We start from the raw sequence: 24,702 nt of genomic DNA on the forward strand, positions 1-24,702 counted from the left end.
AAAGAAAGGAAGAGAAGAAAGGAAGAAAGAAAGAAAATAGGGCAAGAAGAGAAGAACTCTGAACTTAGATCAGAACTCAGTTGTACTAAAGGAGGCCAGTGTTACTGACAGGCTGACTCCCAGGCTCTGGACCCCAGTATTCATGTCCTCTCTTCGACATTGGCTGACTTCACATGGAGATGCGCCCTAATTTACTTAGATCCTTTCTTCTTTAATGTGCTCTTAGTCCGGCTGGGTCTTGACCAGTTCTAAGCACTGCCTTTTCCATGGTATAACGACTGTGGTGTGAGCCTGGCAGCCTTGAAATTAAAGTCCCATTTTTTAGACTGAGATACTTTTCTGCCAAAAATGGAGGGAGGGAAAGCACCAGCTGCGGGAAGAATAGCACACGAAAAGATGAGTCACTGGCCAGGGACTGTGAGCAGGGCACTCACCTGGAGTGCAGACAGGAGCTGGCATGGTGGCAACAAGAAAAGCAGCACAGCTGAGAGTGCGAGGTTATAAAGCAAGAGACTAAATGAGGACTGCAAACCAGAAATTGGATCCAATGGCAGAAAAGGATAAGGATTTTAATAAGAACCAAAGTAAAAAGTGAACTATTAGATTGAGTTTGGATGACGTGCAAAAAGGTAAAGATGGCACCACATCAAGGAGCAACTCTATGTCAACCAGGGATGAATAAGGGAGTTGTTCAGTGAATCTTCAGATTCGTACAAATAAAGGGCAATTTGGGCTCATATAAACAAAAGAATCATGAACCTTACTGTTTCTATACAATGGACAGCTCTGGGAATACAGGTGATAATGTCTTTAAGCAACAGCCAAACTCTGGATACGCCTCCACGTACTCTTCCAATGGGAAGGGTTTCCACATAAAACACAAAGCACTGAAGCCGAACTTCCTTTACAACTAGAAAAGTTATGGAACGCCTACCTCTTAAAATAGAGTCAAGTATGCTAAAGAAATGCTGCATGTTTCTTTCAGGAAAATGCAAACCCAAGCCAACATCTTTTAAGTCTTTCCATGGCATGTGGAAAGACACCACTTAAATGAGGTACGGACTGGCACGATGTTGAGAGTACCACAAAAATCCAATATGGGTTGGAAGGCCCACAGGATTGGTCTTTTTTTTTTGGCCCTGGGTCATATGATAAGACCGTCAAAGACTTGTCAAAGTCCCTAAACTTGCACTCCATAAACAACTCCCGACACAAAACCAGCCCCTCTACAAGTGGTCTGGGAGAGCGCACCATGTGAGAAGAGAGCTATTACTGGTCGAGCTGCAGAGGCAAAAGGTTATAAAGCCCACATTCAAGTATAGTACTAGCAAGTGGCAACCCAGTAATGGGCTTCTGCGTTTAGTAGGGGGATTCCAGTTTGTGCCCATTGCTTCTTGGTAGTATTTATAATGGCAAAGGCCAAAAAAGGACTTTGTATTAACACTGTTACTGGTTAAATAAAACAGTCAACTGTAGTTTATGTGGGAAGTAGGAGAAAGAGGAACTACTTACCTGTGCTATGTTTTTGTTCAGAAGATAGACACCGTAATCAAATTGCAACTTCTCCCCTCCTTTTGGGTATAATGGAAACCTAAAAAAAGTAAAGTAGGATTAGAAGTTTTCCAACATTTGGGTGAAACAACCTCAAAATTGTTGAAAAGGGTGGAAGTTTCTTGGATACAGTATGAACATCTGCAGACCTGGACTAAGTCCGTTATAGTCACTGCAACCTATTATCTTAGCATCTTCATTACGTTAGTCAAATTAGAACAATGGCTACTGTGTTCCAAAGAAACAACTGAGTAGGTCATGCAACATGGGATTACTATATTAGAGAGTGACCCTAGGGTGCCAGGGGGTGGTGGTGGTAGAGGGATTGAGAAAAAAAGGGGGTGGTGGGGTGGGAGAGAAAGAGAGAGAAGGAGAGAGAAATCATGGACACGGACGACAGTGTGGTGACTGTGGGAGGAAGGCTGGTGGAGGTGGAAGAAGGTATGGGAGGATAAACAGTGATGAGAAAAAAAAATATAAAATTAAATTAATAAAAGACCCACTGGCCCCCAGAAGTTAAAGCCACTGTGTTTCATGTTTACACATCATAACCATACCACACTAAGATTAAGATCCTAGAAAATTTTTCCTCTAATACCTTGGACCCAGCATCTCAAGTTCTACTAAATGGGAAAGAAAGAGTAAGAAAAAAAATCAGGCACGATTTTTTATTGTGCAGGCAGCAATATGCACAATTTCTGTTTCATTTAAGGTGGCCAGTCAAATCAACAGCATTAATATGAGTAAAAATTCATAAAAAATCCATTCATAGTCGCAGTGGTGGCTATTTGGATGTTATGTCTCCAAGGCAATGTACTCATGCCACACAGTTCTCATAAGACTTTCCATTTTAACCTGACTCACAGAAGCAACAAAGGCAAGAGATCTGTGGATCTTTATAAAGATAATGAGTTATTTTAGGGAATAAGTTTCCCTCACTATTTCCCTTTTCTTACTCTTGCAAATGAAGAAAAGGTTATAGTATACCTATTTAGTCATATTTTCCCCTGATTCTTACAACCAAGCAAGCATACATCTTATCCTCTCAAGCTAATTTCTCTATGAACAGATAGGGTCAAGGGGAAAACTCCACCTTCCTTAGTTTTGCAATATACAAATATTCTCAAGAATAAAATTATCTTACTGAAATAAATGGTAGGTGATAACTACTACATATCCTTAATTTCATTTGCCTGAGGAAAAGACACATCCCATATGGCCTGGAGGATATTGTTTTTTAGGGAAAACAGAAGAGAATTTAAGAGACTTAGATTAAGTTCTCGACAGGTAAATCTGTTGTGCTGTAAGTTCACAGGCACTGGGGAGTGAGCAAGGTCATGAACTGTTTTTTATTCCCTACTAAAGGAACATCAAATACTTCACATACCCATCAAGAAGATATAGCTTTATACTTACTTAAAGCAGTAGAAAATAATTATGATATATGGTTTGGTCCTAAACTGAGATGCATAAAAATGACAGTAAAGCAAATTCAGGATAAATGAGGGAGAACACCAGGCTTTTCTGGGGTATCTGAGAATGCATCAGATTTGTGTTGGGTAGCTTGCAGAGAAACTACCTATTTGGAAGGACCTAACAACAAGGGGCCGCTTTGGAGGAAATCTACCAGGCTCTGTACTTTATAGTTGTTATTCTATAAACCATCACATGTGGACAGTGCACAGCTCTCCAAATCCACACTTGTCTCCACTTCCAAATTATAAATACAGACACTGTATCAAAAATGTTGGATGAGTAAACTGACGTAAGCATGCACTGAGGGCCAGGCTTCTCTGTATTTCTGAAACACTGATTTCACAACATTATTTTTTTAATTTTTACTTTATTGGGACTTCTTTATAGAAAGAGTCACAAAGAATGTACGTAACATTGAAACAAATCTAGAGTAATTAGAGCTGAAGGTTCAGATAGGGCAATTTTAAATCAGATCAAATATTAGGACAGAGTTCACATCTTACATTGCTTTGAAATTTTTAAGTGGCCACTTCAAGTTGAACAGTATAATATCAGTATGATAGTATAGTATCTATAACTATTACATATTCATCATGCTTTGCAAAAGTGCATGGATTTGTATGTTTATTAAGCACTCTTAAAAAAGGAAATCTATTTTAAAAGGTAAAACCTGTTACCATCAAGACTAAGACAAAAATCAAAAGCACCTTAACTCAATACAGATAGAGAACCACATTAGCAAACCATAGATGGTGGAGATAAGCATGTGATCCTCCAAGTACAACCCGCAAAATGCCCTCAGCACCGCAAACAGAATTCATTAAAGGGGAGTGCTACATTAAATAACTGGAGGAAGGAACTATACATTTCCTGTTATGATGCTCTTATGGAAAAGGCAACTAAAATGAGCAATATTAATTCTTTTTCAAATTAAATTATATTTCCAAACTGTTTAAAAAATTCACAGACTCTACATGGTAAAAATCAATAAATTAGTAGTGAAGAGATTATGTGTGAAGATGATTTAAAGCTCTTTAGTACAAAGTAATCTGAGTATGAGATAAAGAATTATGTCATAACCACCAGAAACCTAGTATGATCCCAGTCTGCATTCAGAGGAACACAGCAGCAATGGGGGACGTGCTAGTGCCAACTACTGTGTGCTGGGTCCCACTACACTGAGAGATCTGTGTTCAGTTCTGTTCATCTTTTTTTACAAGTGTACAGATAAATAATTGGAACCTTTCTTACAACTTATGTTTCTTACAGGTTTTGCAATCATCTCATTTGACTACAGAAAGCATGCAGTGCAGCGGAGTGGTCCAGTGTTTTCGTATTTAAAAGAAAATGCCTGGCCGCGGTCACCTACTTAGTAGAAAAAATATGACCTCAGTATCAGGTGTTCAATTATAAACTCAGTATTATTTCTATTGCCTCTACAACACCTGGAGACCCAACTCTGAGAGAAATCATGGAAGGAACCAGAGGAGTTTAGCCTGCAGCACAGAAGTCTCAGGGACAGCAAGTAAAGAGCTTTCAGAGAGAAAAAGAGGTTGGTTTTGTTCTCATGGCTTCAAGCAGAGAGAATCAGAGTTAAAGGTAAAAATTACAGGAAAACTGATTACACCACAGAGTAAGTGCAAATCCAAAAGCTCTTGTGTAGAGAAAGCCAATCAGAGACTGACCAACAAACAACGGACATGTACTCAGGGGTTTAATGGGCTGAATGGTGGCCCCCAAAAGATATGTCCATATCCCAACCCTTGGAACCTGTGGATATGACTTATTTGGGAAAAAGGGTCTGCAATTAAGTTAAGGATTTTGAGATGAGATCATCCTTGATTATCCAGGTGGGCTCTACATCCAGCAAGTACATCCTTATAAGGGACACGTGGGGGAGGGACACAGGAAAGAGGAGGTCGTCCGCAGTGAGAGGCAGAGATAAGAGTTACACAGCCACAAGCACAGGAAGGCTTGAGCCACCAGAAGCTGGAAAGGACGAGGCAGGTTTCTCCCCTTGTGCTTTGTAGGGGGAGTGTGGCCCTGCTGACACCTTGACTGCAGACTTCCAGCCTCCAGAGCTGCAAGGGAATCAGCTGCTGCTGCTGCGGGCCACCAAGTCAACGGCAGTTTGCTGCAGCAGCCCTAGAAACTAACGCGGGGGAACCAAACCCTGGGTGACCCAGGAGACTAGGCGAGGCGTAGTATCTCCTCCGTCTCCGAGATTCTATAATTCTCGAAATGCAAAACTAAACACGCAGGAACAGTGAAGACAGCACAAGACTATAATGATAGACATCCGCTAAGGCTGCAAAACTGGCCTACTGAAGTAAATGGTATGCAAGAAAAGATTCCTGGTCTCCAAGTAGAAAATGTTTTAAATTAAATTTTGATGTGTATGTGTGTATATATGTATATGTATAACAATTATTTTATGTGTGCGTACATGAAGATACATCTCAGTTGGGGGGAAACTGTAAAAGAAACTGATCTTGGATCATCCTTTAAGTGCTACCTGCCCTTAAATGGTAAAATCTGGCTGTTTTACAAAGGACTACAACTTGGTGACAGTTTCTTGCTCTCATCTTCAAAGCCCCACACCCAGGCCTGGTTCTCTGAGGGCTCCACTGGGGAGGAGGATGTGGCCGTAGTTAGGTCCGAACTCTGGCTGGGTGCACTCCGAGCGCTCCTGCCCGCAGCGGCAGGACAGTGTGACCACGCACGGTCGGTATGTTGCGAGGCCATGACTTGAACTTCAAACTTACTCTTCCAGTCCACGTTAGTTTCCGACCGAGACTCAGGCTTAGAGTGACCTCCCTTTTTACTCACTTTCTTTGCCTTTTACGTGTGCAGTGATTCACCAAGTCAACAAATTATTTTTCCTGTGAAATAGTCTTATCTCTCCGTTCCCACTGCCACTCCGGAAAATTCTTTGTTGTTCTATGTGCCGTAGGATGTTTAGCAGCATTCCTGTCCTCTACTCACTAAAATACAGTATTATTATTGAAAACTTTTTAAACCGTATCACTTCTCAGCCCTGTTTCCTAATCAGTCATTGTCTTAAATTTTAACCTCTCTGCCTAGCTATCAAGGCCTAACTGATCCAACCTGTCTGTCTCATTTATCTGCGACCTTATTATGCTCAAGAGGTTTCCTCACAGTGTCACGGACACACCAAATTCAGCTCTGTCTGCCTTTGCTCGATTCCTAGAAATGCTCATCTCTCTTTCCTTCCGCCTGGCAGAGTAAAAGGTACTACGTTTCACATCATCATGTCTAAAGAAAAAAAGCTCACATTTTCTACTAAGTTGCATATCACTAAAGCTTTATCTCTAACTCATTGCAAGTTGGCGATAAGGCATAAGGCAGGCCACAGGCCTACAACATGGAAAATGGCTGGAGCGGAGTGAGGGACAAGGAAAAGGAGGTAGATTCCGAGGCAGCAGGTCCAGATCATGCAGGGCCTTGTAGGTCACAGCAAGGACCTCGCTTGTACTCTGTAAGAGGGAAAGCTCTGGGGGATTCTGTAAAGAGGAGAGACATAGACACTTTGGCTACTCTCTGAGAAGAAACTTCAGGGAAGCAAAAAAGAAAACATGGAGAGGCCACTACAAAAACCCGGGTAAGAGAAGAGGGGAGTGTGAACCAGGATGGCAGCTGTGGAGTGGTGAGGAGTGGCTGCATTCTCATATTTGGAGGATAAAGCCAATGTGAGCTGTTGACAGATCTCATATGAGGTGTGAGAGGTAGAAGAGTCAAGGATAACTTCAAAGTTTTCTGGCAACTGACAGAATGGAGTTGTCATCTTAACTGTGATAAAAGTACAGGTGGCATTAGAATAGACAGCTAGGGGTGGGGGTGAGGAGCACAGTATGAGGCTCAGTGCTAAAAGATTAGGCTGGAGAGGTCAACAGGTGTCAGACTGAGCAAGATCCTATGCACTGTGTGACAGCTATCTAGAATATATCCTTAAGGACAATGAGAGAATAATTAAAGATTTTTTAAGCATGGCAGTGCTAGGATTAGGGTTTGTTTCTTAAAAACCAGTAGTAAATAAAGGGGAACAAGACCTAGTTAAGAGGGTGTTTCACTGATCCAGGCCAGAACAGTGATGGTTTTGATTAGGATTGCAGCAATGAAGAGGGACACATATGAATAGATATGAGCTACAATTTGTGAGGAGAAGTGAAAGCAGTTTGAGATACATTAGTTCTGATAGTGGTAAAGAGAGAGGAGTCAAACATGACCCTCTGGTTTCTCAACAGAGTGACTAGGCAGACGGTAGAATCTACGAACTGAGATAGGGAATACTGGGGGAGCAGCGGGTATATATATCATACATGTATATGCTTATTGTGTACAACTTTATTGCATGTAAAGTTAGTAAGGAATTTGGGGTGGAAGTATCAACTCCTTTTATAACTCCTTTATAAGGAAGTATGAAAATTTAGATGGAAGCTGAAGCCATAGGTAGGCGTGAGGGGCCTAAAGAAACCACAGAGAAGAGGGCCATGAGCATACGCACAAGGGGCAGGGGCAGGGGAAGGGTCCACAAAAGGACTGGTCAGAAAGACTCGAGGAAAACCGAGTGTTTCACCAGAAGAGCTCAGAGAAAGTGCCAATTTAAGGAGGAAGATATCATCAGTAGTCAAATGCTGCTGACAGGTCAAGCAAAACAGACATGAAAACATGTCTACTGGCTACAATGACATGAGTTCACTGGTAGGTAGCTTTGGTAATATGGTAAACACAAGTCTAAACGAAGTAGTGGGAGATGGAGGAAGCCCAGTGTGAGTTCAGGAGTGACTGGCAGTGAGGAAATGGAGATGACAAGAAGTCTGGCGCAGAGAGGAGCTCAGGGCTGGAGAGCCGGGTGAGGCAGAGCAGAAAGAACGCCCTGAGGAGGTGGGAGGGGAGTGGCTCGCCATCCTGCAGGGAGAGCACAGGAGAAGGATTTGCCTTAGGTGGTGGGTGGGACAACTCTCCCGCTACCACAGGAAGGATGAAAGAAAATGATCACTGTGGACAGAGTTTATTTATTCAACAAATTTCCACATATGTGCCAGGTACAGTGCTAGGTGGTAGAGATATAAAGGTGGGCAAACACAGAGAGTGAAGCTTGAAGTCCAGTGGAATAGACATACATTGCTCACAGAGTCACACTAACAAACACAGAATTTATAAATTAAGTACTCTGAAGGAAGAGAACACCATTCCAGAAAAGAGGCAGACAAAAGACTGAGAACCAGGGAAGACCTCCGGCAGAAAGGGACACATCAGCTGAGGTTTCAGAGGCGGGCAGGGGCTCAGGGAGGGAGGCTCCCATGAAAGGAAGCAGCGGCGAAGGCCCTGGCAGGAGGAAGTGCAGTGCTCCAGGGAATCGAAAGAACAGTGCAGTTGGACTGAGGGGACTCGTGAGGAGAGATGATGCTGACAGAAAGGTAGATTATGCAGGGCCTTCTGGACCTCGTCCGTCAACTCATAGTCTGTTTTCTCCCACTAGGAGAAAAAAATGGAAAGACTTAAAACCAAAGTATAACTTGCTCAGATTTGCATTTGATACCTTCTTTCTTAAACTAATCCTTTCTCTTTCAACTTTCCTGGCAATGATTGATTTGCATTTTGAAAAAAATTAGGCTCATTACAGTGGAGAACGGTTTAGAGAAGGCGAGAGCAGCTTGTTGCAGTAATCTGCAGTGGCAAGGACAAGGAGATGGTACAATGAGTGGGAAAAAGGAGACCAACCTGGAAGACTTTTAGGAGATAACATCGTAACATTTGGTTACAGGTTGGAAGTGAAAGATGATGGAGAGGATCATGAGTGACTACAGGTTTTGTTTTGCCCAATGAGATAGAGGGCCGATCAAACGGTAGAGCAGTTTGAACAAAGAAGTGTAATAGAGCTGCTGAGCCCAGCAGTGGTCATTAACCACACATTTATAAAGATGCTGTTGTGTGACGTTTGCTTGGGTGCAGCAGGTAGAGAGAAAATAAACGGCAGGGCTATAAAGGGTAACACAAAGTCACAACAGTGGGCAATGAGCCATAATAAAATGTGAACTGGATAAAGCGGCCAGGGTCTGAAGGTCACCAAGAGGAACATACACTGATGACCGAACAAACAAGCTGAACGAGGAGAGGCAGAGTAAAGTGCCAGAATCGAGTTTTGAATGTGGACTGAGATGGTGATGTGATTCAAGAGCGCAGCCGTGGGAGTGAATAAACATGATAGAAGGCAAGAGGTCATTGGTGACAAAGATCAAGAAAACAAGGGGCCAGGGAGTCAGATGAATCATCCACTTGTGTGTTAATGTTATCCGTAATCACAAGAATTGACTTAGGGAGAAAAACTACTCGTCTGTCCCTCATGCTGTTCCTTCTGTGTCTCTGTTTCCAAAACACATGATGAGTAAGGGAGTTGTAACTGAGAGACTGGTAGGTGAAAGAGTGGTATAGTTGAAGGGCGTATGTCTCAAATGAATAAGGTTTTTGTATGTTTGTTTTACCAACAGAGAAGAATCTAGAAAAAAAACAAGGAGCAAGAAAACCACAAACTCAACTTCTGAATCTGAACACCTAACAGATAAGAAAATTAACAGCTGCCAATGGTAAGGCTTCAGGGAAATGGGGTCCTAATGGAAAATTCAGGTTCAAATAGGTCATGAGGTAGGCTGACCTTGCTGAGAAGAGCCTGAAGATATACTAGAGTTACCGGCGATGCCGGTGCACTTTCAGGGGACTCAGCTGAAAGACTGGTGGCCTGGGTCAGCGTCAAGGCAGCAAAGGGCATTTTGAAGGCAATAAAGATAATTATAAAAGGTTTTGAGGTACTTGATGGAAGGTTGAGGTATTCCCATCTGATATCTGATTTCTCTATGCAGTCAGAAATGAGGTGGTTTATGAATTAAGTTTTCCCCTTTCACTCTGGGCGTGGAAAAAAGTAGAGAATGTTTGAGGCGGGCACGTGGCAGGAGAACCAGCTCTCCAGGATCTATTAGTCCGACTGAAACAGAGGACTATGAATTTACAGTGCTACCATCTTTCCAACTGTTTGGGTTTTTCCAGTAAATGAGTGGGGCAGAGGTAAGAATGACAGGATGAGGGTGTTCAGAACACTGACAGGAGAGAGCCTGTAAGTGAAGCTACTAGGGCAGGACAGCAATGACAGTGGCCTACCGAAGGCAGAATAATGGTGGCAGTCTATAACAGGGTACATCATCTGTAGAGATTTAAATAAAAATTTTTGGATTAAAAATTGGTCTTTCTTTAAAATAAAGATTTATTTTATTTTTTTTTAATTTTATTTTAATCATTGTTCAAGTACAGTTTTCTCCCACCTACTCCCATTCCAGCCCATAAAGATTTATTTTTAGAGAGGGGGAAGAGAGAGAGAAAGAGAGGGAGCAAAACATTGATTGGTTGCCTCTTGCCTGGCCCCAGTGGGGGAACTGGCCCACGACTCAGCCATGAGCCTTGATCAGGAATCAAACCAGTGACCTTACAGTTTGCGGGACAACGCCCAGCCCACTGAGCCACACTGGTCAGGGCAAAAATTGGTCTTTTAAAAAAATTATCACTGTGACTCAATCAATCTAAATAATGCCAGTGATAAAATATTCCTCCCAGAAAAAAATCTTTTGTTGGGCTAAGTTCTAAAGAATTGCCACTGTGACTATTTAATTTCAATATACACGTAAGCTTCTAATTAGGGTATTTTCATATATATACTCTAATAAGCATTTTATCTACATGGAAGATAGTTTACAGAAATCCCAGTTTGTTGGGAACAGCCAACAAAGTGAACTAAACTACACACTTCAGTTTCTACTAAGTTTCCGATGGTTTGGAATCTTCCAAGTTGGCTTTGGGCACAGTTTGTGTCTCCAAAGTGGCTGGTACTACATAACGCTGTGTTTAAGCAGTAGATTCAAAATAAACAATAATAGCAATGTGCAATTTTACTTTTTTTGAGTTAAATTCTTTTCTGGATTAGGGTTTTAGATAAAGTTATTCAGATACAAAAATATTTGAATCCAGACTTGAACAAGGTACAGTGACATACAAACCCTTAAAATTGTCCCTTGCAGATGAGCACACAAATTGTATTCAATACAAAAGTAAATATATACATTTTTTCAATAAAAGAAATTTTTCTGTTTTTCTTTTTTGGTGATTATTGTTTGTTTTATTTTATAATCATTACTGAAAATAATTTTATCATACAGAGAAAGTGGTGTTAAAAATGATCCACTCCACCCTGACTGGTGTGGCTCAGTGAACTGAGCACCAGCCTGTGAACGAAAGGGTTTGATTCCCAGTCAGGGCACATGCCTGGGTTGTGGGCCAGGTTCCCAGTACAGGGCATGTGGGAGGAAACTAAACACTGATGTTTTTCTCCCTCTCTTTCTCTCTCCCTTCCCCTCTCTCTAAAAATAAAAATAAATTAAATCTTGAAAAAAAAAGATCCATTCCAAGTGCCAAAAACACTAGGTACAAGTCACCGAGAAAGGACTTTGAATAGACAGTGGGAAACACAGAGGGTATTACCTGCTCTAGACCCAGAGGTGTGGACCCAGAGGTACGGGAGGTTAAGACAAGAAACAGTCTTTCCTTGGGAAGGCTCCAGGGTAAGTGATACTGTGATACTGTTAGGTGAGCCAGTTAGTTTACCTTCATCTAGTCTATCCTACTGTTGTATCCACAGTTGTCTAGCAAAGAGGTTGAGGATGTGTATGATCACTGAAAGGGGTTTCAGAAAGCACAGAGGAATGATAGAGTAGGGAAGGAAGAATAGAGATGACAGACCGGAAGAGAAGCAGCAAACAAAAAATAACAATGTGGAAAGAATTCATGGAGAGAGGGTGACAGAAGTCTTCTCAGGAGACTCAGAATAGAGAAAACAGCCAGAGCGCACTTTCTGCTGCTCTCAGGACCACAGGCCACGCCCACCTGGCCAGCAGGTGTGCCCGAGGTCCAGATCTATAAATGATAAAAGTATTCTATAAATAAATGATAAAACGTATTCATTGAAAAAAGAAGAATGAAAACAGAGTATATAATAGGATATTATATATGCTAGCCAAAAGAGATTAAGTTTTATATGACAGATAATAAGATGCCATCCCAAGTTGTTAAAGGAGATATAAGAGAAGATTTACATCAGATTATTCACTTTGTCAACATTAAATATAGTTCTTTAGAGAGAACTGTACTAAAAAGAGAATGGAATTTCAAGGAAATAAAATTCCAAGTAATTTCAGTAAGGAAGTTAAAAATAATTCCCTTTTTTTTTAAAATTGGTAAGGTGCCGGGTTGTGGAAATTGTTAAAGAATTCAGTATCAATTTCCTTACAGAAACCTTCCAGTTTTTCCATATTGTTTTGGTAACTGCTGAAAAATAGTCTACAGGCTACTTTCAGTGAACAGGGTAAAATCAAAGGATGGAAACCATGTCTTTTTTCACAATCCATTTTGAACACAGTTCTGCCGAGTAAAGCAAAACCGCGTGGCACACACCAACGGCTGTCCTGTTTGCCCAGGCTGACAGCACCCATTTCCCACAAGAGTCTGCAAACACCAAAAACCCCCAAACCCCTACAATTAAGCATGCAAGGTGCACAAACCCACCATGTCTGGAAATGCCAGAAGTGTTTCCATCTAGAACAGGAATCAGGAAGAAAAACCACCTACTATTCTAAATTTTAAAGATAACTTCACCAACTGTGCATATAATATAGGTTTGCTTAAACATATCAGTGCACCTAATATTCTCTCTAAATCACTTCCTTATCAGTGCTGGGAACGTAAGACGTGCTCAGTCCTTAATACAAAATTATTTACTTAATTACAATACCAATTTCTGGGAGAGAGGAAGAGGAAAGTAGAAAGGAGATTCACATGCAAAAAGTAAGGCTCTGAGACCAGAGAGGTATAGGCTCAAACCTCAGCTTTCCTACTTACTTATAAAGTAAACTTACAATGTGTACCTGTTTCTGCATCTCTAAAATGGGTTTAATAACACCAATCTTTCAGGATTACTGTGAAAATTAAATTAAGCAAAATAATCTAAGACACAGCACAGATACATTAAAGTAGGCCATTGTCCATATTACTATGCCTTATCCCACCCCCCATACCTATCTTTAAGTTCCACAAGGGTAAATACCATTTTTAATTTATTTTGCTGCCTCCTGAAATTACAAAGCATTCTTATGTGCCTTTTACTTTCTACCCTCTATTTTAATTGTCTACACAAATGTCTTATTTCCTCTATTAGAATGTAAGCTCCCTGAGGACATCGGTGTTAAGCTCAGAGTAGGTATTCAACAAATATCTGCAAATAAACAAATAAATTGAATTAAAGAATAACTGAGCTGGCCAAGATGGAGGCGTAGGTGGACACACTGTGCCTCCTCACACAACCAAAGTTAAGGACAGCAAAAATTTAGAAACAAAAAAACAACCAGCACCCAGCAACTAGCACCAAAGGACCAGAAGAAAATTGAACTGTACGGAAGTCACAACCACCATTCATCCAGACTGGTAAGAGGGGCAGAGTTGGTAGCCGGGGGAGAGGGGTCTCAGTAGGAAAAAGCGGTGGCTGGTGGCTGGCAGATCCGGGCGCGCAGGGCACAGGCGGAGGCTAGCAGACCCTGTTGGCAGATCCTGGGTGCAGGCTCAGGCAGGCAACGAGCAGACCCAGCGAGGTAACGAGCAAACCCAGTGAGGTGTGCAAGGCAGCTGGCTGTCCACAGTCACACATTCTCATGCAGATAAACCAGGTAAAAATGGGCAGCGAGACAGACCGAGCAACCCAGGGACCCAGCACTGGGAAATGAAGCCTAAAAGCACTGACTAAAAACACTTGTGGAGGTTGAGGTGCCAGGAGAGGCTCCCAGCCTCACAGGAGAGTTCGTTGGAGAGACCCACAGGGTCCTAGACCATAAACAAGCCCACCCACCTGGGAACCAGCACCAGAAGGACCCAATTTGCTTGTGGGAAGTGGCAGAGGGGACTGAAATCTGACAAAGTGGAGCAAGTGCCATTGTTCCCTCTCTGACCCTGTCCCCACATACAGCGTCACAACCCAGCGACTGGGGTGTCCTGCCTGGGTGAACACCTAAGGCTCCACCCCTTACATGTAACAGGCACAACCAGACCAAAAAGTAAAAAATAAAACATAAAAAGGCTCAAATGGAAGAACAAATCAAAGCAACCAAGAGATAGCCAACCTATCAGATGCATAGTTCAAAGCACAGGTGATCAGGATGCTCACAGAATTGGTTGATTTTGGTCACAAATTAGATGAAAAAATAAAGGCTACACTAAGTGAAATGAAGAAAAATACATAGGAAACCAATAGTGATGGGAAGAAAACTGGGTCTCAAATCAATGGAGTGGACCAGAAGGAAGAAAAAAACATATAATCAGAAAAGAATGAAGAAACAAGAATTCAAAAAAATGAGGAGAGGCTTAGGAACTTCCAGGACATCTTGAAATGTTCCAATATCCAAATTATAGGGGTATCAGAAGGGGAAGAGGAAGAGCAACAAGTAGAAAACTTATTTGAACAAATAATAAAGGACAACTTCCCCAATCTGGCAAAGGAAATAGACTTCCAGGAAGTCCAAGAAGCTCAGAGAGTCCCAAAGAGGTTGGACCCAAGGAGGAACACACCAAGGTACATCATAATTACATTAGCCAAGATTTAAATGAAGGACAGAATCCTAGAAGCAGCAAGGGATAAGGGGACAGTCACCTACAAAGGAGTTCCCATCAGACTGTCAGCTGATTTCTCAAAAGATACCTTACAGGCAAGAAGGGGCTGGAAAGAAGTATTCCAAGTCATGAAAGGCAAGGACCTACATCCTAGATTGCTCTATCCAGCAAAGCAATCATTTAGAATGGAAGAGCAGATAAAGCGCTTCTCAGATAAGGTCAAATTCAAGGAGTTCATCATCACCAAGCCCTTATTATATGAAATGTTAAAGGGACTTATCTAAGAAAAAGAAGATTAAAAATATGGACAGTAAAAAGACAGCAAACTCACAGTTATTAACAACCACACCTAAAACAAAAACAAACTAGGCAAACAAATAGAACAGGAACAGAACCACAGAAATGGAGATCACATGGAGGGTTAGCAACAGGGCAGTGGGGAGGAGAGAGAGGGGGAGAAGGTACAGAGAATAAGTAGCATAGATGGTAGGTAGAAAATAGACAGGGGGAGGGTAAGAGTAGTATGGGAAATATAGAATCTAAAGAACTTATGACCCACTGACATGAACTAAAGGGGGGGGAATGTGGGTGGGAGGGGGTGTGCAGGGGGAGGGGAGTGAAGGGGGAAATGGGACAACTGTAATAGCATAATCAATAAAATATATTTTAAAAAAGAGTAATTGAAAAAATAATTTCACATTTAACAAATATTTAAGTGATATATAGCCCTGTAAATTAAAAAAATAATAATAAATGTTAAGATTCACAAACATTTTCATCATTCTTTCTTTCTTAACTTTAATATGCCTAGACGTTCAACTTTTATTTTTAGAAGTGCTTCTGAGTTTTGCTCAAAGGATCAATTCTTTTGTTTTTTAAGTTTTCCTTTTTTTTTTTTAACAAAAGACAAATTCTTTGGTGGGGAGAAAATTTCAAGTTACAGAAAGCTGTTTGCTGTGAATTAATAGGAGATAGCACCCTCTAGCACTAGAGTAAAAGAGTCAGTGAGTAGAGCCAAAACAACAGCTGCGACAATGACACTGATGCTGGACATTGTACTTACTGAACATCTGTGCATTAGGTATTACTATCAGCACACACATCTATACGACACTAGCAACTACCCTATCGGCACTATTCTTGAGGTGGCCATGGTCACACAGTCTTTCCTAACACTCAACCTTGACCACCAATCCCACCCCAGCACCCTCCACCTCAGCCCTGCACTGAGTCTGGATTAGTTGCTCCTCTCCCGTGTGTTCTCTCAGAGCCCTTCACAATCACTGACACGGTACCTTTTACCCTGTGTTGCAATTGCTTGTTTATTCCTTTGCAGTATCTTCTACAAGAATGAAAACTATGAGCCGTATCTTATTAATACTGTACTCTAGTTCCTAGAGCACAATGTCTAGAACATACTTATTTCTAGAATGGAGGCAGTAATAAACGTATAGAGTGGTGAAGCTAGAATTCCAACCCATGCCTGTTTGACACCTAATCCTATGCTTATTTCTACACTGTAACAATCCCATTTTGTAAATTTGGATTATTTTGTAAACCCCACTTATTCAAGACTTCTATAAAAGATTTATGGGATTTCTTCATCCTACAAATCAGACGTTCACAAACCAAATTATTACCATTTTTGTCAACTGATTTGATAAGCTGGTACTTTAAAAACCACCAAATGTGGCTTTTATATGACAGCATTTTGGGTTTAGCGCTAAGCAAAAAGGCTAATACTGTTGACACCAGTAACTATAGACCTCATTAAAGCCCAAAATGTAACTTCTAAAATCCTAGTAACAGTCTCATACACATTTATTACTCTTGCAACTTATATAAACAAAAGTGGACAAAAGATTCGGAAATAAATCCACAAGTTTCTGAAATATCCACTTAATGTTAATAAATTTTTCAATAACTGTGTGTATAAATCTAACTGCATAAGCCTTGTAGGTTAATTTTAGATCATCACCAGAAAGCCTAAAAACTTCCTACCTGCTTTCTAGATGTCAAAGCTCAAAATCACATACATAAGTTGTCTGGAATTAATGTACTGTCTAGGAATTCCACATATTCAGAATATATATGAGAAAGACATATTTCAATTATGAAATTGCCAGAGGAATCATCTCAACTCATCATTTTACCCAATTTCCGAGCAGAAAAAGACAACTTAAGAGGTCCCTAAAGTTACTCTGTTTATGTACGGACTTCACAAGAAGAAGAATCTCCGAGGATCACTGATCTGACAGAAAGCAATGCTAACATCTCGGCTGTCATAATCAATCTCCTCTAATTATCAACAAGTTTTTCCCATTTCTGACCAGTCACTAGAGCTGACCTCTGACAAGTACTTACAAGTCATCGAAATCTCATTTTATTTTATAGCCTCATATTTGTTATTGGGCTAATCTTTACCTGTTCTACATCACACAACAGCTTAAATATTTGAATGGCCCAGCAATAAATTTCCATGGTCCCCCTGGGTCAGTCAGATGTTAGCTGTTAAGTAAAGCTAAAAGGATCTATGCTTCATAAATTTCCTTCAGGGTCCACATTTGCTCTTACAGGCCAGGCTTTCAAGCCCAAACATCTTTATAGCTATGTGCAGTGATTTATTAACTCCTCCTTGTTTTTATCCAAAAAGATCAATCACATATGTATCAATAAGCTGGTGTGCTGGTGACTGCTTTTATTGTACATATAAGCACCTGCCTTTAATACAAACTTGAGTCTAAGGCTTTTGTAAGCTCTTGCTGGATTTTAACAACCTTCACCTGCTTCTAATTTGGTATAAAACATATGGTTTAGCTCTGCTATGTAGTTCTAAGCCAGCCTTTCTTCTTATGGACCCAACAATATAAAAGAAAACAAATTCAAAGCACAAAAACCCAAATTTGGAGGATGTTACACACACACACACACACACACACCACTTACTTGCCCAATTACTTCTCAAAATCACTTTTAACAAGTAACAGGAATGAATTGTTTTACAGTTATGAAATTATTATATTTCTTTGCAAACAATTAGATGTGTCCTACATAACTCTCGAGGGTTCTAAGAATTATATTCATACTGCAAAAATGAGTGTTTAATCTCTGGATCTCAAAAAAAAAAAAAGGTAACAGCCATATCTAGCTGCCTATGAGGTAAGGAAAGAGAGTTTTTATCTTTATATTCAGGAATTTACATTTGGCCATGTAAAACCCTGATTTTCTTTCCCCTTCCCTTATCCTTCTCTAAATTACACCAAAAGCTTAAGAGTCAGGATGCCAGCAGAGAGAGCACAACCTAACCTAGCATGGTAATGTCGATACTAAATTTAGGAGTGTCTGAGTGATAGGGCAGGGAGGAGTAAATCCCCGGGAAACGATGACTCACAGAATGTCTAGGGAAGGCAGAGAAGTCAACACAGCCTCCCACAGCTCCCCTGGCTTCTTTCCTGCACACACTGACTTTTCCAGTCATGGCGGGACAACACTGGCCACAGCTGGCATTTAATCTCCCATTCAAATTCCTCTCATCCTTTGAGACCCAATGCAAATACGCTGTCCATTCTGCAGAGTTCCCGAATCAGAAATGATGGTGCTTCCATAAGATTTATCAGTATTTTTCCATCATCTAGAATTATGTAATCACCTGAGGCTTTGTTTCACAATGGTGTGTTTACACGTCTCTCCCGTACAGTGATCTAACACAACCACCATTGTATAAATGTCCACTGAGTTGTATTAAATTGGTTTATAAATAAAAAGGTTTTGTAAAAATTAAGCACACTTAAAAATTGGTAGTTATTTTTAATCAGAATAATATATGTACAGGTTTAAAAAGTCAGTTTACATGTTTATTAACTAATACCTTCTACCTCAATTCCTCACCCCAGAGCCAATTATTTTCAACACTTTAAGCTGCCTTTTTCTTGCCATTGACCCTCCATATCGCTAACAATATCTTATATTCCTGTTTCTAAATACTATGGTTTTTAAAATAATCTATTGACAACCTACTGGGGAGAATGAGGATTTATCTCTCTCACACACCGCTTCTCCGTCTCGTCCCAAAGCATCTGCGCTTCCCCTTCCTCCCGTTCTCTCAGTAGGGTCAACACCGCAGTTTCTAGTTAAATCAGTATGGAACAGGGACATCCAGTCGAGATGGTGGTGTAGGTAAATGCCTTACTGACCTCCTTTCACAACCATGTCAAAATTATAACTAACCAACAGAACCACCATCATTCAGAACTGCCTGAAATCTGGCTGAATGGAAGTCCTCCAACAGGGAATTATATAAACAGCCACACTGAGACTGGTAAGAAGGGCAGACACACAGAACAGGCTGGTTCCATACCCATGTGTGGTGGATAAATATTGGAGAGATATCTTGGCTGTAGAGGTTCCCCCTGAGGAGTGAGAGGTCCCAGTCCCATACCAGGCTGGCCAGCCCAGGGTTACAGTGTCAGGAAGAAAAGTCCCCACAACTTTAGGCTGCAAAAATCAGTGGGATTGAGAATGAGGGAGATCCTCAGACTCAATAAGACTTCTGGGGTCCACAGGAGTTCCGCTTAAAAGGGCTCGCACAAGAACTTATTGGGACTCACTCCCTCTGAGCTCCAGTGCTGGGGGCAGCAGCTCCAAAGGCACCAGAGGCATATGGAGAAGAACTGATTTGTCCAGCATTGGGGCAAGAGCTGAGAAGGAAGCTTTCTCTTAGACAGAGGCCACTGTTCCTTTGAGGAGTCCTCCAGGTCACAGAGCCAGTAGGTGGGCATCATATCTGACTCCCTGAACCTGGCTCACGCTGTTTTCGGCTTTGGTGATTCCCTGAGGCCAACTTTTGGGCCCACCCAAGCTGTTTCCAGCAGCTTTTCTATACAAATGATCTATCTTAGTTCATGCTTCAGATTATTCTAAAATCTCTCAAACAGGCAGCACCTAGCCTCAGCCTGTCCTGTACCTCTCTATAAATGGCCCCAGGCCCAGCACTACTAGCAGCCAGCCTCGGTTCACAGATTGGCCTTGCCTGGGCACTTCCAAGTCCAACACAAGTAGAAGCCATCTGCAGATTGTTGGTTTTTTTTTTTTATTTTAAAGATTTTATTTATTCATTTTTAGAGAGAGGGGAAGAAAAGGAGAAAGAGAGGGAAACATCAATGTGTGGTTGCCCTTTACATGTCCCGTACTGAGCACCTGGCCCGCAACCCATGCAAGTGCCCTGACTGGGAATCTAAATGGAGACTCTTTGGTTCACAGCCCATGCTCAGTCCACTGAGCTACACCAGCCAGGTGCAGACTGTTTTGTAGCTCATGCCAGTGTGGCCCTGGGCAGAGCACACGCAATGGCTGATCTTAGTCTGCACCTCCTAGGAGGCCCGGAGTCAGCACACCCAGTGGATAGCATCAGACCACGCTGAAGCACCACCACCCAACCACCTCCATGAGCAACACACTCAAGGGGCAGACTCAGTGGGCACCATGGCTATGCTGAAGTAAGTCTTTCTCTGTGGGGTGGGCCCCTGCATCCCTGATCCTACACAGTGGTGGGTGGTCGCAGCCAGTCCTTATAGCTGATCAGCTTGGAGGTAAATCCTTCCTATTGACATGCCAACAGCAATCAAGGATCAACTACAAGAGAAGAGTGTACAGAGCCCACACAATGAGCACACCTCAAGTGCCAGCTTAGGTATCAGACAGGCTGTGCTATTGAACATTACAGAACACCTACTATACTGGGCCATTCTACCAAGCTTGGGAGACATGGTAGCTCTACCTAACACACAGAAAGAAACACAAGGAGGCTGCCTAAATGAGAAGACAAAGAAACATGGCCCAAATGAAAGAAAGATCAAAACTCCAGAAAAAGAGCTAAACAAAATGGAGATAAGTGATCTATTAGATGCAGAGTTCAAAACACTGGTTATAAGGATCTTTAATGAACTTAGTGAAAACTTCAACAGTATAAAGAAGAACCAGTCAGAAATGAAGGATACACCAACTGAAATGAAGAAAAATTTATGGGGAATCAGCAGTAGACTAGATGGAGCCAGAAATCAAATCAGCAATTTGGACTATAAGGAAGCAAAAGACACCCAGTCAGATCAGCAAGAAGAAAAAGAATCCAAGGAGAGAAAAAAAAGAATAATGTAAGGAGCATCTGGGACAACTTCATGCATGTCAACATTTGCATCATGGGGGGTCCAGAAGGAGAAGAGATAGCAAGAAATTGAAAACCTATTTGAAAAAATAGTGAAATAAAACTTCCCTAACTTGGTCAAGGAAACAGACATACAAGTCCAGGAAGCACAGAGGGTCCCAAACACGATGGACCCAAAGAGGCCCACACAAAGACACATCATAATTAAAATGCCAAAAGTAAAAGACAAAGAGAGAATCTTAAAAGCAGCAATAGAAAAGTGGCTAGTTTACCTACAAGGGAATTCCCATAAGACTGGGAATTGATTTTTCAACAGAAACTTTGTAGGGCAGAAGGGACTGGCAAAAAATATTCAAAGTGATGAAAAGCAGGGACTACAGCTAAGACTATTCTACTGAGCAAAGCTATCATTTAAAATTGAAGGACAAATAAAGAGCTTTCCAGAGAAGAAAAAGCTAGTAAGTTCATCATTCCCATAACTAGTATCTATGAAATGTTAAAAGGTCTTCTTTAAGAAGGAAACAAAATTTAAAAACGTACAATAGATACCAACAATTGAATCTAAAAAAAAAAAAAAAATGAATAAGCCAAACAAACAAACTCACAGATACAGAGAACATTTTGATAGTTGCCAAATGGAAGAGGCAGGAGTTTGGAAGGATGGGTGATAAAGGTGAAAGGATCAAGAAGTACAAATTGGTTGTTACAGAATAGTCATGGGGATGTAAAGTACAACATAGGGAATATAACTCATAATTACCTAATAACTATGTATGGTGTCAGATGGGTATGAGATTTATTGGGATGATCAGTAAGTTGTGTGGTATCTAATCACTGGGGTGTACACCTGAAACTAATATAATAATGTACGTAAACTGTAATTAAAAAATAAAAAAATGATTAAAAAGTTGCAACATTACAATATAACCATGTAATAATTATTTTGAGCTGAGCAATATAATGTGTAATATTTATATATTTTTTCTTTTAAAGTTGGTTCTTCCTGGAGTAATAACTATCTAGTTTCTTCATTTGCTTAATTTATTGATGTAGCTCTAATTCATTCCCTGATTTCCTGAAAGCAATAAAAATTACCTCCCAATACAATTACACGCGTAAGATAACCTATCCATTTTGCTCTAAGAGTCCTTCATCATCCTACTGTTTAGGTCAGTTAAAAATTGGCCTTCTATGATTTATTTCCCTTCATCGTCATCCTGAGGTCCCTTCTTTTCCTTAAATGATGTTTTCCTCTTCCTTGGTTTATTCCCTTGTATTAATAGAGCACATCTTCCAAGAGCTTCCTAGGACAGGTGCATAGGTAGATTTTTTTTTTAGGACTTTCATGTCTAAAAAGTCTTTTTCTTCCCCTATATTTGATAGTTCGATGGAAATAACCCTAGAATTTCCAAAGTATTGGAAGGCATTGTTCCATTGACTTTCTAGCTTTCAGGGTTGCCTCTGACCAGTCAGATATCCTAACACCTATTCCTTTCCATGTAGTTTTCTCTCTCTGCTTTCACAGTCTTTTATCTCTGGTGTTTCAAAATATCACTGGTTCTTTCAATCCGAAATCAAGTCTTTCAATTATTAGAATTTTCTTATATTATTTCTTGGATTTCCTACCCTGTTTTCTCTGTTCTTTTTCTGTGCTCACTCTTATTTGGATGTTGGATCATCAGGTATTTGAGGAAAGCCTCTCATTTCTTATCTTTTCATTTTCCGTCTCTGCCTTTCGGCCTTTCCCCCCTAGCTTTCCTCAACTTTACCTTCCATCTTTCTGTCCAGTTTTTAATATTTCATCATTTTTATTTCCAGGCTTTGTCTTCTAATGAATGCTCATATTTAATATCTTGTTTTTGTTCTTGGATATAGTACTTTCTCTTGTCTCTTAGAGTATATAAAAAATCTTTTTTTTTAATTTTTGTTTTTTGTTGATCCCTATATTCTTTCTTCCCTCCACATTTCTTACTTGATCATTTATTTTGGCTTCTATATTTCATGAGAGAGTTCTCCCCAAATATCTGATACTCCTTGGCTGACCATTCCTAAAACTGAGGCACAAAAGAGCTAACTGAAAGCTGCGTGAATAGGACCGCAGTTTCCCTGGGGGATGTACAACTGTGAAAGTTGTGTTCTCTCTTAGATCAATCGATTTTCCACATTCTTATCAATGTTGTCTTTCAGTATGTAGGCATCTACCTAATTCCTCTTTGGCTGGCACCTCTGCCTTCGGTTTTGCTGGAAGTCCCTGAAACCAGGGTTAGTCTGGTTCAACCTCTTCAGAGTAAACCTCAAGGTTTCCGCTGTTGCAGGGAGAAGCAGTGGCATGAGGAGTTGCTGGGGCACACGAACTTCTGACACAAACCTCCAGCCATGCCTGCCTCATCTACAAAGATACCTAGCCCCCGGTTCTGAGCTTTTCTGAATTTTTACAGTACAAATCAGCTTGCCTCTTAAAGCTTCCCCCCTTGCAGGCTCTCAGATTTTAGTTTGTCCAGTTGGCTAAGCCAGCTGCTACTCCTCCATCTGTTTTCCTGCTTTCACCATTTTGTTGCCATCTCTTCACTGGAGGTTGCTTCTTATATTGTATGTCACTATTGGTTTATGTTTTTTAAATTTCAATCCCTGTACTTTTATTTGAGTGTCATGCAGGAGAAAAAAGATAAGTATATTTGTTCACATAGAAGTCTGCAGTCCCTTAATTATGGTTAAAATAGCACCTTTTGCTTTTCTTTGTGTCTGGATCTTGCGCCGTGCTTTATGAGTATTATTTAAATTTTTTTTAATATATTTTATTGATTATGCTATTACAGTTGTCCCATATCCCCCTTCACTCCCCTCCACCCTGTGCCCCCTCTCCCACCCACGTTCCCCCCCTTTAGTCCATGTCCATGTGTCATACTTAGGAGTTCTTTAGCTTCTACATTTCCCGTGCTATTCTTGCCCTCCCCCTATCTATTTTCAACCTACATTCTATGCTACTTATTCTCTATACCTTTTCCCCCTCTCTCCTCCTCCCACCCCTACTGCTAGCCCGCCCATGTGCCCTCTATTTCTGTGGTTCTGTTCCTATTCTAGTTGTTTACTTAGTTTCTTTTGGTTTTGCTTTAGGTGTGGTTGTTAATAATTGTGAGTTTGCTGTCCTTTTACTATACATGTCTTTTCTTTATCTTCTTTTCTTAGATAAGTCCCTTTAGCATTTCATAAAATAAGGGCTTGGTGATGATGAACTCCTTTAACTTGACCTTATCTGAGAAGCACTTTATCTGCCCTTCCATTCTAAATGAGAGCTTTGCTGGATAGAGCAATCTGGGATGTAGGTCCTTGTCTTTCATGACTTGGAATATTTCTTTCCATCCCCTTCTTGCCTGTAAGGTCTCTTTTGAGAAATCAGCTGACAGTCTGATGGGAACTCCTTTGTAGGTGACTGTCCCCTTATCTCTTGCTGCTTCTAGGATTCTCTCCTTCGTTTTTACCTTGGCTAATGTAATTATGATGTGCCTTGGTGTGTTTCTTCTTGGGTCCAACTTCTTTGGGGCTCTCTGCGCTCCTTGGATTTCTTGGAAGACTGTTCCCTTTGCCAGTTTGGGGAAGTTCTCCTTTATTATTTGTTCAAATAACTTTTCCACTTGTTGGTCCTCCCCTTCTGGTACCCCTATAATTCGGATGTTGGAACATTTAAAGGTGTCCTCGATGGTCTTAAGCTTTTCTTCAATTTTTTGAATTCTTATTTCATCATGCTCTCCTGCTTGGTTGATTCTATCTTCCTTCTGGCCCACTGTGTTGTTTTGAGA

The 24,702-nt window shown here is 40.9% G+C and overlaps 1 protein-coding gene across 2 annotated transcripts in view; it reads right to left on the reverse strand.

The window, feature by feature from the left end:
• UVRAG (UV radiation resistance associated) overlaps positions 1–24,702 on the reverse strand; it is a 297,199-nt gene that overhangs the window by 73,461 nt on the left and 199,036 nt on the right. For both annotated transcript variants that reach the window (XM_028515809.2, XM_028515810.2), the window contains one exon: positions 1,513–1,591. In XM_028515809.2, coding sequence (XP_028371610.1) covers positions 1,513–1,591 — 79 coding nt within the window. The remainder of the gene's footprint in view (positions 1–1,512; positions 1,592–24,702) is intronic.

This window comes from Phyllostomus discolor, chromosome 6 (assembly GCF_004126475.2).
Source record: "Phyllostomus discolor isolate MPI-MPIP mPhyDis1 chromosome 6, mPhyDis1.pri.v3, whole genome shotgun sequence".
Lineage (NCBI taxonomy): Eukaryota > Metazoa > Chordata > Mammalia > Chiroptera > Phyllostomidae > Phyllostomus > Phyllostomus discolor.